The sequence below is a fragment of the Copadichromis virginalis genome, linkage group LG14 (genome assembly GCF_057382275.1).
Source record: "Copadichromis virginalis isolate Kocher_CV1m ecotype Utaka linkage group LG14, C_Virginalis_male_GT1.1, whole genome shotgun sequence".
NCBI classification, from domain to species: domain Eukaryota; kingdom Metazoa; phylum Chordata; class Actinopteri; order Cichliformes; family Cichlidae; genus Copadichromis; species Copadichromis virginalis.
The window spans coordinates 24,095,928-24,112,483 of NC_140631.1; the positions used below are offsets into that span (position 1 = coordinate 24,095,928).

At 39.9% G+C, this 16,556-nt stretch overlaps 1 protein-coding gene across 2 annotated transcripts in view; it reads right to left on the reverse strand.

The window, feature by feature from the left end:
• grik4 (glutamate receptor, ionotropic, kainate 4) overlaps nt 1-16,556 on the reverse strand; it is a 370,076-nt gene that overhangs the window by 63,962 nt on the left and 289,558 nt on the right. For both annotated transcript variants that reach the window (XM_085430050.1, XM_085430049.1), the window contains exons 9-11: nt 6,592-6,753; nt 2,215-2,367; nt 1,218-1,322 (exon numbers count right to left, since the gene is read on the reverse strand). In XM_085430050.1, coding sequence (XP_085286176.1) covers nt 1,218-1,322; nt 2,215-2,367; nt 6,592-6,753 — 420 coding nt within the window. The remainder of the gene's footprint in view (nt 1-1,217; nt 1,323-2,214; nt 2,368-6,591; nt 6,754-16,556) is intronic.

The following is a 16,556-nucleotide window of genomic DNA, read 5'->3' on the forward strand; positions in this document are numbered from 1 at the left end:
TTGGATTCATTTCTTTTTATTTTATTTTATTTTTTTTTATTTAATCAGAGTCAATAATAGCTCTGCTACTTCCACATACTCCCAGCCTATGTTCGGTGTAACGTGCTACTGTAATCCACAACATTTTTCAGTAGTTCAGTAATGTAACACATTACTGTTGTAAATTTAGCGATAAATACAGTAGTTACAGTTATTATTGTTGTTACGTGCGTTGTAACGGTGCTTCAGTTATCTGCAAGGTGGGCAGATAGAAAAAACAGATAGACAGATAAAAAAATCTAGCTTTGTTTCCCCCCTAAATTTTGCTTCTTTTCTTCCTCAGCACTTGAGTTAATCACTTGATTTCCGTTCCTATGCAGGGAGAAGGAAAATAACAAGTGGTCTACAGCTTTTGAGGAGTGGAGATATGGTCATTACGTTTATTTTTACTGCACAAAATACCGTGATGGTGAAATCCAAACTGCACCCAAGGCAAACACCTACATAACACCGCTAACAGAACTTCGGCTGGTTTTCAACTTTGCTTTGAGTTCTCGGTTTTGTATTCGTCCACAAAGAAAGATCACGTTTAGCCTCAGGTTTATATTGTTAACTGGTAATTTTGTAACAGTTACATTTCAGATATTTTTTTTTAATTGATCCATATGACATTAGTATTGGCATATATATAGCCATGTTTCTAAAACTAATAATAAAAAGAGCAGCAGCTAAGCTGACTTTAAAGGTGACATCTGTGGTTACCTAAATTTATTTCCCACAAAAATATGATTCACCTTCAAAGAGGCACGCTTAGTATTTACTTTTGTCCTCTGGAAACTCAACCTTTTGCAAGTAGGATAATGGAGAGTGTTTGCTCCAAGAGATGTCAGCTGAACAAGCGTTATCACAGCTCCCTGCTGCACAATCCAGCTTCAGTTGCCTTACTGCTATAAAGACAACTGAAACATTTGCCCAAAGTACTGCTCTACTGGGAACAGGACTGTGCCGGAGCGCTTTGTGTTCAGCAATAACATTTATATTATAGCCAGTGTATATCTAAAGAGCAAATCTGTGTGGGTCACTAAAGAAATAATAAGAAACCTGTGTATAAATCTTTTTAACCAATCTCACGAACATTTTACCACCGCTAGGAAGTGCTAGTGTTAGCTGAACCTAAACCTATTTAATCTAAAGAAAGATAATTTCAGCATCAGATCTGTGTGATGGAGGTACTTTACCTGCCTCAGGCCGTCCTTGCTGTTCTGCATGATCCTCAGGGCATAGTTAGACCGCTGTCCTTTGCTGTTGAATTCAATGTGCCCTGTTAGACCTTCCAATTCTACCTATCCAACAAAGAGACGGCACACATGTTAAAAGATATCCCGTCTGCTTCCCTCTCGGCGGTACCTATTGTGAATATGACTTGAGGTTACTTTACTGCTGCTGTCTCTGTATGAGCCGCCTGAGCACTATTTGTCATATTTAAAATAAGAATATGGAGACAAGCTGGTAACAGCTTCAATTTAGGGCAAAAAAGAAGAGTGATTAGTTGTGTCCTCTTTCTCAGAGTGAGAAAGACAAATGGTCTGATATCGAACACGTGTCACATTTAAGTATTTCAGTCACTTACAGTCATTTCGCCCTAACAGGAAAACACATTTTATTCCCTGACAGCACATCTTTATCTCTCCTCCTCCACTGTGTCTCAGTATAATGTAGAGATGAGATAAACTGACCTAGTCGATAGGAAGCATATCGTTAAAGAAGAAGACAGCACGGACATTATCTGCTGTCGGTAAAAATATCTAGACTTTAAAATATCCAATTAGCACGCAAAGAAAGATAGAAGAAAAGCAGTAATGAAAAGCTCAACAAGTATTATCGGACAAGCTACTTTTTGGGGACAGCCTCAGACTCCAGGAGTTTCTGATGCTTGTCAAGAGTTGACAAAACAAAATTTGTGAGCTTTAGAGTTTTGGCAGTACTTCTCAATGTATTACAAAACTGTCATATGTTTACTGACAGCAGATAAAAGTGAATATTAGAGGTGCTGGTACTTGAATTTTGTTAAATTATTGGTCAGAGCCACATAGCTGACTGATGACCGTACCAATGCCCTTTCATAACTCTAGGAAAGAAAAAAATCCAGATTTTTCCAAAATTTTCAAGCATTCCTTGAAACTAAGCTTGGACAGTCTTGTAATCTCAATCATTCTCCAGCAGAAGCAGCCTTACCATCCTCAGGTAATTCATGAGGCTGGTGCCGTGCTCCCAGATCTTGGAGGACTTGCAGGAGAGCTGAGTGGCTCCGACATTCTGGCTACGGTTCAACTCCTGGACCGCCGCCACCACAGCGTATACCGCATCAAAGAGCAAAGCTGACGAGAGCTGCAGAGGCAGAGGGAAGGAGGCAGGTGAATGTATTATGCATACTCACACACACACACACACACACACACACACACACACACACACACACACACACACAAAGCTGCAAAAACCCAAAGCACACAAACTACAAGCGTAACATATCAGCGGTTAGTGGTTAGCGAGGGGTTAACCCATCCCTCGTGTGGCAACAAGATTATTCCATTAGATCATTAGAAAGACTCTGATCTGCTGACAGCGTTGAAAATCATTTCTCTCTCCCTCCATCTCTCGGAGAGACTCTGTCCTTCCTGCTCTTATCCCCAATGAAGCTGGCACACCCTGACCATTCCAATTACTGCCTGCCTCTCTCAGTCTGGGCCAAAAAACAGTGGGAGAAGCAGCTTTTCCTCTCATCTCCTCTGTACAAACAGCCTCAAAGTCACCGCAACAGCATCCTGCTATGTACGTTTTATTAAAATGCACGCTGCTTTGCATTAGATTCTCAGTAAAATCCCAAGCCTCAGTGCTGTACATCTGTGTAATGGAACTACAGATTAAACTGATGCTGATAGAAGGCTGAGGGGGATGGTGCTGCGCAGTAAATCTGGGAGGCCAAACAGAACTAAACAGCCATTAAACAGCACAACTCTGATGCATTACACAGCCTTGAATTGACAAATGCTTTTGGCGAATTAAAGGCACCGTTCACCGCAGGATTGCCTCCTACATTTTACATCTTTCAAAAAATAAAATTAAATAAAAATTAAACAATGCACAAACATTTTCTTGTGAGTTGTTTCACAATTATATTACTTTTACTATCTACACCTATCCTCCCACCCTCCAAAAAACTAAAAAGCTAACACTGCAGATCACCTGATGGGGATGTAATTAATGTATCAATGATCATCTTGTCATGCTGTTACAAGCACCATCATCTGTAGAGTGATATGATTGGATGGTGTGGTTCAGCAGCTTCAGGCCAAATATAAAGAATTAAAGTTGAGTTTGCGGTGAGCTGGCTCTTTGAGACTGTGAGGATATTACAGCTGCAGGTTTATGCTGTTTAAGTTCGACTTATCTTTGTGGTGGGAACCAAGGCCAGGCTGCTAACTCAACATGACAATGTGAATGTATTACACTCGTATCTATAAATATCTTCAATTTTGTGAGCCTTTACTTTACAGGAGAAGACTTTAGTGCTGCAATTGTGTACAGAAGACAATATTGTTGCTACACATACTCATGTTTCCTCAGTTCGTCTCCATTTATATTGTTGTACAAGGAACTGTACTGTGAATTTGATGTAAAGCTAATAATATGTTGGCATTTACCCATCTGTGTATCTATGAGGCGCCGTTTGTAAAGTGAAACATGCTGAAATTAACGGCAACATTTTTCCACATTTAGTGCGAAACCTTACAAAAACGTGTTTTCAAGTCATTTTTAAAAAAAATATTTTGTAAATTTGTAACTTTTCATATTTAAAACACAATCTTAAATATTAAATCTAAAAATTATATTTAAATCTAAATGTTAAATCTAAATGTTACAGGAAACTAAATATTTAGTCAACATTTCATAAAGCTTTTATTTTGGTATTTTCGTTGATCCGTACATGTTAGCTAAATATTTAGTTTCGTGTAACATTTAGATTTAACATTTAACATTTAGATTTAAATATAATATTTAGATTTAACATTTAGATTTAACATTTATAATTGTGTTTTAAATATGAAAAGTTACAAATATTTTACTAAATGTTGTAAAAAATGACTCGAAAAAACATGTTTTTGTAAGGTTTTGAGCTAAATGTGGAAAAATGTTGCTGTTAAATTCAACATGTTTCACTTTACAAACAGCGCCCATGTATCAATCTTGTTTCTCTCACTTTTTTTTACCACATCTTTCTTTTCTCTTTATTCTTTAAGAGTAACTTTAATCAGCAGGCTATAATTACATGAGCTGAACAACAGAACATATCAGCAGCTTCTGAAATCTGTGCTTTTTTTAATGTCTTAGCCAATAACACACAGAATTATTGCATTTCCACGCTTTGAAGGCAGCTGTCATGAATTTTTTCCTTTTTTTTGTAATTTCCCAATGCAAATGATGACTTCAGACCTAAAGGAACAAACTTGGTCTTGATTTCTAAACCTGTAAATATTGAAGTGGGGTTTTATGGTCTACCTCAGTACCTAACAGTCCAACTCATGAATGCTGTTTTGACAGTTTGGACCTGTAGGCTTCTTCTAGTTATACTCTGTTTGTATATAAATGAGCTGCACTCTCTAATGAAAAATTCTATGTGCGGTTACTTTAATCAATACTGATGTGAGACTATAAATATCAATTGCGAGATGTTTGAATGCAGCACAATTTGTCTCCCATGAAACCTTCTTCTCTTATAAACTTTCAACCTATCTGCCTACATTTCCTCAGATGATGTGGTGCAAGCCTTTATCTTTAAATGCATCAGTGCAATCTAACACACATATAGGTCAGCGGCTGCATTTGTTGTTTATAAGAGAACGTTTAAAAAGACAGCATATTACGCATGTGCATGTTTAAATGGGTTAATCATGTTCTTGCTCCCATCAGCCTTTAGTCTCTCTGGTTATTAGCTAATTAGCCACAAGTCCTAATTGCTGCAAGCTTAGTGAGTGACCCACTGCACACAGAAGCATTTTTAATGCTAGTTCAAACTGTTCTTAACCTATTTCACCATCCAATTTTTGTGAAGCAAAAATGGGGTGATGAGTGTTTGTTTCATTTTTTAATGTCTCTTCACTTCAAACAGAGGGGATTCATTCATTAATCTGACTTTACTGAATATCTGGCTCCTAATGAAGCCCCCGAGCAAACATAAATCTGCAGTAGTGGCAGTCTTTTTGCACTCAGGTGGGTTATTTTTATTAAAAAAAAAACATTTACAAGGATGAAAACAAACCTGCATTACAGCTTTTCTCAATATTGAGAATATATTGAATTCAGATATATAAATTACATCACTTTTTAATATTGTCTTTAAGGGTTTTTTTTGTTTAAGATGTAAAAATACATAAAATTATTTAATTCAGTTAAACTTTATTTACCTGTTACCTCAAGGGGCTTTATGATTTAGGCTACAAAACCCTACAATGTTAAACCAAGCAAAAAGAACAACAATCAGGTAACCCTGTATGAGCAAGCAGTTAGCAACAGTGGGAAGAAAAAACTCCCCTTTAACAGGAAGAAACCTCTTTGTTTTACTTCAAAGCTAATAAATGATGAAAATCAAAACTTTGATTTGTTATATCAACAGTGTAATGTGACGTATATTCATCTTTTGCCGGTAAAAAATTCTGCATTAAGCTTTTTTTTTTTTTTTTTACTATTATCCAAGAGCAGAAGTGTAGTCTAATAGCTGGTGCACTTGTACTACTTACTCTGAGAAGTTGCTTTTAATGAGAGACACTATTGAGCAAATGTGGGAGAGTGTCTAGCTTTAAGAGGGATTACTGGGTAGTCAGAGAATAGTCATAAATTTTAGTCTCATAAACAGGCGCTAAACCACAAACAGATAGCGCTCATGTTTGTGCAGGGCATTTACAACACTGTATTTAGTGAGTCTGATGTAAAGAAAACTCGATAAGCCATGTCGTAAAATATGTCAGAGTGTAGTAATAATAATAATAGTACGACATGTTCAAGCATGTGCTTCGCTATTTTGTGGCCCTGCTGAGCCGGCATGAGATTTAAACAAATCTGCAATCACCTTCAGTTTACACATACGCAACAAGGCTTTTTTTGTAGTCACTCATTCACACAGGTAGTGCACACTATTTTAAATGTTGAGCTACAGAGACCATTTAGATGAGAACAGTGGCTGATTTAAGGGGGGATGCTGTGAAGGTAAGTAGCTTTTCCTGTGTGCATTTCTTCTGAAGAAAATTCAACAAGGAAGATGCCATTCTAAAGGTAATAAGGAGGGCGCCAAATGCTGCTAATGAGCTGTCTGGGAAACAACAATGGCCTACAGCAACACCTGAAATTACAGCACTTACCTGAGTAAATGCTATCCCTGTATATTTCTCCTAGTATTTTGGAGGTTTCTGCGACTTCAGTGTTTTAATTGGTAAGTTTGTGATAGAGAAGTATGCCGGAACAACTAATTATCTTTTAATTTGGACTGAATTATTCTTCCTGTAACTTCGGTCTTCACTGTAAATAACGTCATGTATTTGTGTTGTGTGAACTAACCGGTGTGCCGGCGAAGGGTGCGTGGTCACAGTTCTCTTGCCAGGAGCGGTTGAGGCTTAGCGCAAAATCCTGGAAGAAGGGATGAGTTTTGTTGAAGACGGAAAAACCAACTATGTTGACTCGCTGGTCCGCCACGTCGTCCAGTCGGAGTAAAGAGAATTCCTATAGGGAGAAAAGAGAGTAAGGCACAAGATTATGGGCTCCGCTTAGCCATGAGCTGTCATACCCTGCTACAGTCTACCATAATCTGTTTAAATTACACCAATGATATATTGAATTATTGTCAAGGTAAAAAAGGGCATCTGTTCACTCAGCAATTTTACATCCGATTTAATCTGTCCGATTCACATTTCATTAACTACAATTATTCCGGTTGATTGACATGAGAAAGCTGCAGCAATTTGTTCAGAGCCACAATTTTACCGAGCAGCGCTGCACAACACCCATGGATTTTTTCTCCCACTGGCTGTAAAAATGTACAGGTATGACTGCCAGACTGCAAAGCTAATGGGTTACAATTAGAGAGACAGACAGACAGAGAAAGACTCGGGGAAAACAACAAAGGTCACAGAGACCAATAATTGAGATAGAAATCCATGACATATTGAAATCATCCAGGTTGGGAGGAGAGGAAAACACAAGTCGTTTGTTATTTGGCTCTTTTGCTCCAGGGACAAGTTGTTTTCCGGCTGCCTGGGGAATACGAGACAGGGGGCAGGGTGAGACGGAGCTGAGGAAGAACAGGGGGGAGAGAGAAGGTGGGGGCGTGACTGAGGATGGATGTCTCCTGAAGGTTAATAGAGGTGTCAAAACCCAGTACCCCACCTCAGGTGGCAGCCTTCACCTTCCAGCCCTTTGTGCCATCTAACTTGTGACAGCCAGACCAAGCCCAGTCTACCTCTGTGCCTGCCACCAAGACAAGTGTGAAGATAAGAGAAGTTTGAGGGGATGGTGAGTGGGTGCGGCAGCATGTGACACTGGGAACAAATGGCCATATGGTGTCTGTAGAAATAGTAAATACACTGCAAGTAAATAGAAATAAAAGAGCAAAATATGTATGTAAATGCAAGAAGGCAACAGCAGTGGGCAAACAACTACGTGCCAATCAAAAATAATGATAAAAGCTGCTAACTATATCCCTTGAGGCAACCTCCTGCTATGTAGTAACTCAGCTCATGTGTGGCATCAGGATTTGGTAAAAATCTTCTTAAAAAACAAACAAATGTGGAGCAGTCGTGTGCTGCTGCCACGTCGATATGGACCAAAACCTTTGACGAATGTTTTCAGCACCTTGTTGAATCTATACCATGAAAGTGGATGGATATGGACTATAACAATATTTAGAGAGTTTGACTTCTCCTTCAAGAAATACAGCTTTTTCAAATGTTTGTTTACAAAACTACACGGTGAAATAACATAAGCAGAGGAGATAGCAGGGTGTTGTTTGGCTGTTGTGTGCGGTGAAGTGTTTGTTGAATGCTTTTGTTAACACACTAACTGAAGACAGCTCCTGCAGTTTGTGTTTACAGTCCTGCATTTCCATCACTATGCAAGCACACTTTATTTGCTTAATTCCACCCTGACTGGATTGTTATTCATCCTGGCCCAGTATGACTTTCAAGTTGCAGAGCGTGAAACACATTTAAAATCGCCTTATTAGAGGATGTAGCACTGAAGTTTAAGGGGCTTCTAGCTGCTCTTGAACTTCAGGAGACAATCCTGTTAATGAGTAGAATAATGGTCTAATGGTCTTGTTAGGAAAGAGACTGCCTGATCTTTAGTATCTATTGAATTTCAAAACATTTAACTCAGAGAAATTATCAGCCTGGCTCTCATAAGTTTGCGTTTGACTTTTGAATACATACAATGTAAAATGGTCATACTGTAAAAGTGGATTTAATTGCAAGGCTGGAACTAAATATACAGTCCTGCAAGTCCAGGGGAAGAAGAGGAGAGCTAAGACAGGGATTACATGTTCCTCCGCAAAGCCTGAGGAATACTTAATCCCTGTCTCAAGTTTAACATTGCATGTAATCATGGCAGGAGAAAAGTCTCCTTTGAACCTATTCTTTATTTATTCATTCATTAATATCTTTAGAAACGTAAAATGAAAATTTAAAGCCGCAGCATTATCGATTCCCATGCATTCCATTAAATACATGGGCTTTTCTTCCATCTTCAGCAGGCCCTTTTGGGGCCTCATAAGCCTTTGGGGACTGTCCATATAATTACTGGTTAAGTGTACTTTAATAGATCATTAGAGTCAGAGCTGTGCAAACGAGCCTATCATTAAACATGCCCCTCAAGGGTTCCTGATTGCATGCATGTGCATACACACGCACAAAAACAAACTGGAGGGCGCATGAGCATGCCCACACACAGGAAAATGAAATCCCTATAATTGAGCAGCAAACACACACGTAGTCACTGAAGACCAAGGTCACAAAAATATCCCGAGGCAGTGTCTGAAGAAAACTGGTGTGCAGCATTTGTGGGCTTTCAGGGCACAGACGCTGACACTTTGCACATGCAAATTCAAACACACAGACAGACGGGGAGTTGTGATCCCATGACTTCAGAGGACATTACACAGGCTTGCCTAACGTAACCCCGAGCCGTTATTGATTTATATTATGGGTTTTCTCCCCATAACACATGTTTTTGGATACGTGTTACGGGGACGCACAAGCACACACTAAAGCCCTGCACGCGAGCACATCTTGCATGGCAAATAGTTGGTGTGAAATGGGCAGTGCTTAGCATTTGGTTCCCAGCAGTGGGAGAACAAAAAAGGCAGAGCTGGAGGGTAGAGGAGAGCAGTAGGGAAACCAACTGTCACCACCGAGGGGGTGAAAAGGCCGGCCGAACAGAATGATGATGAGGAGCAAAGAGAGAGAGAAAAAGAGCGAGAGAGCTAGAGGTTGAATCAATGGAGAGGGAAGAAGGTGAGAGATTAGTTGGCACAAGTGAGAGCTTAAAATGCAGTGGCGGGAGAGAGAGAGCGACAGAGCGAAGATGAGAGGGGGGGTTTGCGAGGGTGTAAGAGTGCAAGGGAATGACAGCCTGGCCGAGGGCCCCTGACACCGGCTGTCACCTGGAGATCAATCAGCAGTCGGGACCCGAGCCAACCAACCAAAAACTGTTGCTTCACCTCCTCAATTCTCACCCTTTTCCCTCTGAAAACCCTCCCAATCTAGTCGCCCCTGTCTTATCTACCCTTTATGTGCAACTCCTTTTTTATTCTCTTAGTTTCTCTTTCATCATTTTAGATGGTTTTTCATATCCTTTGGCTTTCAACGATTCCTCTTTCTCTTCTTTTTTGGTCTTTTCACATAACTGGACCATTCATACATGCACATATGCACACACACACACACCTACAAAAATACCCAAATGTGTGACTACTCAGTGTTCATAACAATGAAGTCAGCGAATAATGAGATCCCAGGAGGGTTGATGGTGCTTATAGGTGGACACCCTGTCAAGAATCCCACTCCTCCTTCTCTGCCATCCGTGTCCATGCACAGACATATTCCTTTGCAATGAAAACTTGTATGAAACCGATAAGTGAATACGGAATTGAATCAAAAACTTCTTTAAGTCAGTCAGCATCCTTCAGGTCCTCTCTCATTGATCACATCTCCCTAAACGGAACAGAAACGCTGAGATTATATCGATTCTTTAGGCACCAGGGATCTCCGCTGATTTGGGATGCATCTCTGCTGCATGTGGTACAACACCGTGTTACTGAAACGCCGATATCTCTACCAGAAATGTGAAGTTGTTAGATAAGCCTTTCAAATGCAAGTTTGGCTATATAGAGACTTTTGTATGCATGCTGTGCAGGGAATGTTAAGGAATGAGTGCTGCTTCAATATTGTCACTTTTTTTCAGATGCTGAATAACAAAGGTCTCAGCATTTCAATGAGCTGGAGTCATCTGAACATTTTATCTGTTTGAAAAACTTCTTAAAAGAAGTTAAAAGTGGCATTAAAATTAATGGAGTTTGCTGAAGTTGAGAAGTACCAGTCACTGGCAGCAGACAGGAATGCAGCAATAATGGCAAATGAGTCAGAACAATGAATCGCAGTCACACGTTCACTGACTCACCGGCTTCTACATAAATTAAATGAGTTTTAAGGACTGTCGAACAAGTAGATTAAATGTTTCGACTCTTACTAAGCAGAAATACAGTCTGAATAAATAATTTTTGGCTTTTTGAGAGCAACACAACATCACACTGAAACACTGGCAACCAGTAAAGTTCATGTTTCAAATCTGCTATCAAACAGAAAATCTTCACATCCTGTAGAAGGATAAAATCAGGATTTTTACCCCCTTTATTTGTGTCACCTTTATGAATGGAGACAGTTTTTCTGTCCTGAAATATTACCTCAAAACTTCATGGTCAACCAGAAAAATTAACGAAAACTCAAAATTTTATGTGTCAAATGACTTGATATGGTATTCAGAAACAATTGGTAAGTTCAGAAACAATTCATTTGTGTGTTTTTTCTTTCTTTTTGTTTGTTTCTCAAATTTTTATTTCATCCAAGAATCATCCATTTGCAGCAATTTTAGCTTTGCATGCCTTTGGCTCACTAGCCGTCATTTTGTTGCAGTAATCTGCCAATGTTTACTTTTTTTTGCAGAGGGAAAATTGCTCCAGTCAAGCAGCATGCACAGGGTATGGCACTGCACTAGAAAGCAGACTGATAGCCTTTCTTGTTTTTGATCCCACTTATCAGAGACTGTGCCAAAGCATATGGACTGGAGGGGCAACCAACCTTGACAAGGGGGTATTTGGCTCAGCTCACTTTGCTATTTCATTAACAACAAATTCAAGCACAGACAACCGACTTTAAACCACATCAATGAACTGGTAATGAATTACAACCATACACACATAGCACACTCTCACACTCTATCCTTGACATATTTCCAGATTTTTTTTGAAGTTTTTGAGTGAGATCATCCTAGCTGCACAACCTGAAGAATGACTTTGTTACTTCTCAAAATCTGACTTGCTTAGGCCCAAACAAAATCAGGGTCCTCCTCCTCCTCAGTCATGCTTATGCTATTGTGTTCATCACCATTATGCTATAAATTATCTGACAGCAACAGGTAACTTTGGCGAGAATAAGGCACGGCGGGCCCACGGAGTATCATTCAGAGCCATCTTTATTTACATCTCACCACAACACCCAAACCCCTGAGTCCCCGTGTTTTTAACTAGGCGGGCGTGATTAAGGATGCCGTGCAGTGCGTCCGCCCTCCCTGCACGGCACCGCAGACCACGCCCCACCACAGTAACATTATTCTTGAAATGGCAGAGACTATTATGTTTAATGTGGCAATAACAACAAACATGGAGTTACCTGGTTATCAAGTAGTAATATTCAAACTACCAGCTTCTACTTTCTTCCACTATGCTAGCTATGCTAACTGCTAACTGCTAGTCCCCTGATTCTGACTCCTAGCTGTGTGTACTTGACTCAGTCACATCAGGTCAACAAAGCTGGATGCACTAGGTAATTAAATTTTCCTGTCATGTGATGCTAGTGGAAGTTATGTTGTTTAAATGCCTCTCCCTGACACTTAAGGTGAGACCATTAGCACTTACCAGCTATTTAGCACAATATTTTTATCACTATTTTCTTCTCCATTCAAAACTATCTTGGGTATTTTTCCCCCTTCTTCTTCTCTTTTGTCCTTTCTTTTTCAGCTCCCAGAAGGTTCACTACTCCTCTTTATTAAGTGGCTTTTTTGTTGACATTAGCTTTGTTTAAACAGACCATTTGCAATGGGTGCTAGTAGAATAAGGTCGGTCTCCCTCAGGGAGCTCAGGTCTATCCCCCTATGCAAACTTTGAACATTGCCGCTCCCGTAGTTTGTCAACTTTCAGGCCCCCCCACTGGTTTGGAGGCCAAGCAGTTACCTGCCTTACCTGGCTGCAAGCAACACCTCTTGCTGGCCCCTGTGGCCTGCACACAAGTCTGCCTCTTACCTCTCTTACCTGACACAATGACTAAAATACTCCCCAACTACCACATTTCTCACATCTTTATGTCTCTCAAATGTTTCTCTCTTTGACCAAAACACTTCAAATTCATATTTGTCTGTTCATGATACTAATTTCCACGATTCCTTTCTCTAATTTCTGCATTCATTTACTCATCTTAATCTTTTCTTCTTCTTAGTAAGTCTCCGATTTGGCTTCTTAAGTTGACTCTTTACTGTTGAGACCAGTGTTTTGTGGGTAGAGCTGAATAAAGACACTGGTTTATGACCTGTGAGGTGTCTCTTTCTCAGGACAGAGACTGTGATGTGCTTGTACTATTGCGCAGGTGGGCATTGGGACATTCCACTTCTCATTCTGTCTGGTTAGAGGCGGTTTTACGTTGTCTGTGAAGGGAGCAGTAACAAATCAAATTTTTTGGCTTTCATTCCTTGGAACAAGAATACTGTGAGAGTTTGAGAAGAAGGGTGCTTTTTTTTAAACTTCTCAATTGTATTGCTTCTTCAACCAGCAATTGGACCAGCAATTCAAAGACTTTTTCTAATGATGATTTCACTTTCTAACATGATGAACTTGCACTAAGTCACACAATGTGCCACTGGAGTGAAAGCTGAGTACATTTTGCATTAAATCATATGACTAATAATAGATGAGTCATTAACTGTATTTCACAACATTTTTGATCCGTTTCTATCAAAACATCCTGGACAGGTCAACTTAAAACAGCACCACAAGCATTAACAGGCTTGATCTGATCTCATAAGTTAAGCAGGCAGCTTTATGGCAACACCGTCCAGATCAGTAGAGTGTATGTTTAGCCTTTTAGCAAGCTCAAAAGCTAGCTTCCAGTGTGACTGCTCTGCTTTGTGATGAGGAAGCCAGTTTGAGGAAAAAAAATATGATTGATCCGATGATTTAACAGACCCAAAAAGTTCAGACAAAGAGTTGAGGTATGAGGGCAGCTGCGGAGCAGTGTCATATATCTCTCTGGGTCTTTTATAAAGACCTCTTTTTATACACTGTTGGTTAAAAATGTTGATCAGTGCAGTTTCAAGTAGGCACGTGGCATTTACCAAAGTTTCTCCGATTCTAAAGGCTTCATTTTTTCTGCTCTGCAAAACGCAGATGAAGTCAGAGCTGTCAGCAGTGATAATCATCTCTGACAATTTGTAAAAAAAGAAAGACAAGTCCTCTCCACCCCTTATCCAGCGTGGTATCGCTGTGAAAGAGAAAACAGACTCCAGTAGGCTATGATTGAGTAACATTCCTGCAAATTGCATATTGATTTTCCTAATGATAAAGTGCTAATTAATGACTTCCCTCCTGCCACTCTGGACAAAGGCTACAACATGCTCAAACCTTTAGGCCTGAGTCTGGTCGTTGCTCTGTGATGAAATCCATTTCTAGTGGCGTACTGATTATTCTCTATAAGCTGGACTCTTCATGTGGTGTTTTTGGCAGTAAGTCATGCTCGTATCAGTTACCATGTAAATTTAGGCCTCCTGATTAATTACGGTGTTCTCAGTGAGAGCGGGACAGGCGGAGAGGAGGAGGCGAGAGGCGTCGTGATCGAATGATGCATGTCATGAATACGGACTTGTTATGCACCTGAAATGTAATAGCAAAATTGGATAATTGATTTACTGAATTATTTGTTCACGAAATACTGGTGCTGCTGCAGGGGTGGACATGAAAACTGTAATTGTAGCTCTTCCAATTACTCACTAGTTGCGGTGACAACATTGCTCACTGAATGCAGATGGACTGGATCCAAGTCATTTCTCTTGCACGGGGCGCTAACATGTCACTTACATCATTTCTAGCAGCCACCTAGTTTAATTCACTGTGAGATGACCATGAAATTAACATACCATATATCTTGGTGTAGAAAGCTGGGGTTGATACATGAGCTTTGTTTCAAAGCTTCTAATAGCTGCATACATCAAAACAATCTGGCAGCATTCCTGCAGTGTGTTGAAAACAAATGGGCAATTTTATTCCATTATTCATAGAATTATGTCTGACCTGCAACAGTAACAGCTTATTTGTGAGCCAGAGACCTTATGCCCTGAATAATTCTTGGACTGGCGGAGGCCAAAAACACCATGAATATTGCAGGCACCAGCATATGTTTAGAATGTGAAACAGTCTATCTCTTCTCGGTAATCGAATTCATTTGAACCCCAGCAGAATTTCTAAAGGAACAAAAAGCACATAAAATGAAACAAAACAAACCCTATAAAGTTTTAAAAATAATCCCTTCAAATTACTTATGAACGTTTCTTTTAATTGCAGAGTTTCACCTCCAAAGTGCTGGAGACTCGGCAGTGAGTGGCTGAATTACTGACCCAGGAAAGGTGGGAAAAACAGGAGGAGAGCAGCAGATAATGGAGATGAGACTCCATCTAAGCTCTGTTCATATCAGCGAGGCCTGGAGTGTTTCACATCGATCACCTGAGTGTTTGCCATCAAGCCCAAGCAACCCTCAGCTTTGGGACCAGACGTTCCACTATGCGTTAGAAGATTCACGGCAGGAGAGGAGCACACTTTTAAAAAATGCTGGTATGGCTAAATGGATACGAATGACATCTAACACTTTATGTTGAGATTTGTTTTAGCTCACTGTAACCAACACACAGAATTTTCTGCTCTCTAGACAAAATGATATTTAACCATATTTAATCTGCCATAGCTCAGCGCTATAGTGGCTGAATTGATGGTGAACGGGGCTCCCTGTGATCTTTTGTGCCATAAAGCAGGAGATTTTTCTGCCAAGTTCACATTTGCTTTTGCATAAGCATTCTGTTTCTGTTTTATATCTAATTTTCTGCTTCATTATATTGCATGGCGCTCTCTGGCTTCAATGCAAGAAATATTAGTAATCCCCTGTAGCTGCTTTCTGTCCTCAGTGGCCATCAGTGCAGATTCTGTGTGAAACTGCTTTTATTTCCTTGGTTTACTGTGTTTGGGGAGCTTTTCTTCAGCTTTCTCACTGTAATTTAGAGCGCGAGCATCTTCCTATAAATTCTTTGCGCTACTCTCGGCTCAGTCAAAAAAAACAAAAAAACAAAAAACACGCTGCCAAATCTGCAACCAATTTAATTGGATCAGCAGGCTGATGGGAACGCTGTTAAGCTGTTAAGCATACAGTATACACAGGCATTACAAACAGCTCAAACTGAAATGAAAGCCATCTGGTTTAGGAAGTCATATTCATACTACGATAGCAATACAGATAAAATGAGTTAAATTCCCAAATCAGCTCTAGCACAGGATCTTAAGATTACCATCTCCTTAGAAGAGTCACTTTTAGGTGCATCTTCTAAAGCACATAATGCTAAGATTAATAATGTATAAGTGTTCGCATCCATCCAGGCAATTTTAACTGCCTATTTAAGGTTCTGGGGGTGGGGGCTGGAGCCTACCCCAACAGCTTTACGGGAAAAGGTGGGGTAGACCCTGGACATCTCAGAGCTAGTACAGACAACCATTCAGGTTCACATTCAATCAGCAGAAACATCAATTAATCTAATGTGGAAGGAAGCAAGAGCACCTGGAGATGACCCACATATTCAAACTCCACAGAGAGCTGACCACCACACCACAGCGGCACTCTATAAGAGGTTTATACTTTTATAATTTTACAGAAAAACAAACTAATAAAAAAATACCTGCCTTTAAGACAGCATTGTAGGCGGATAAACAACTAGATGTGATCAGGTCAAAGATCAGTTAAGCTCGACAGCATTTAGTTTCTTTGTCACAATAACAGCTATGTGTTTCATCAAAATAAAAGCTCCATCAGACTTATTAAAACAGCAAAGAGCTGGACATGTTTGCTCTGCACATCACTAATGACTTTCTGGCAGGCGCTAAATGGGGTACAAAGCAAAATCATTGGCAGAACTTGCAGAAATGCAGAAAGACGCATGGGTTGAGAAACACA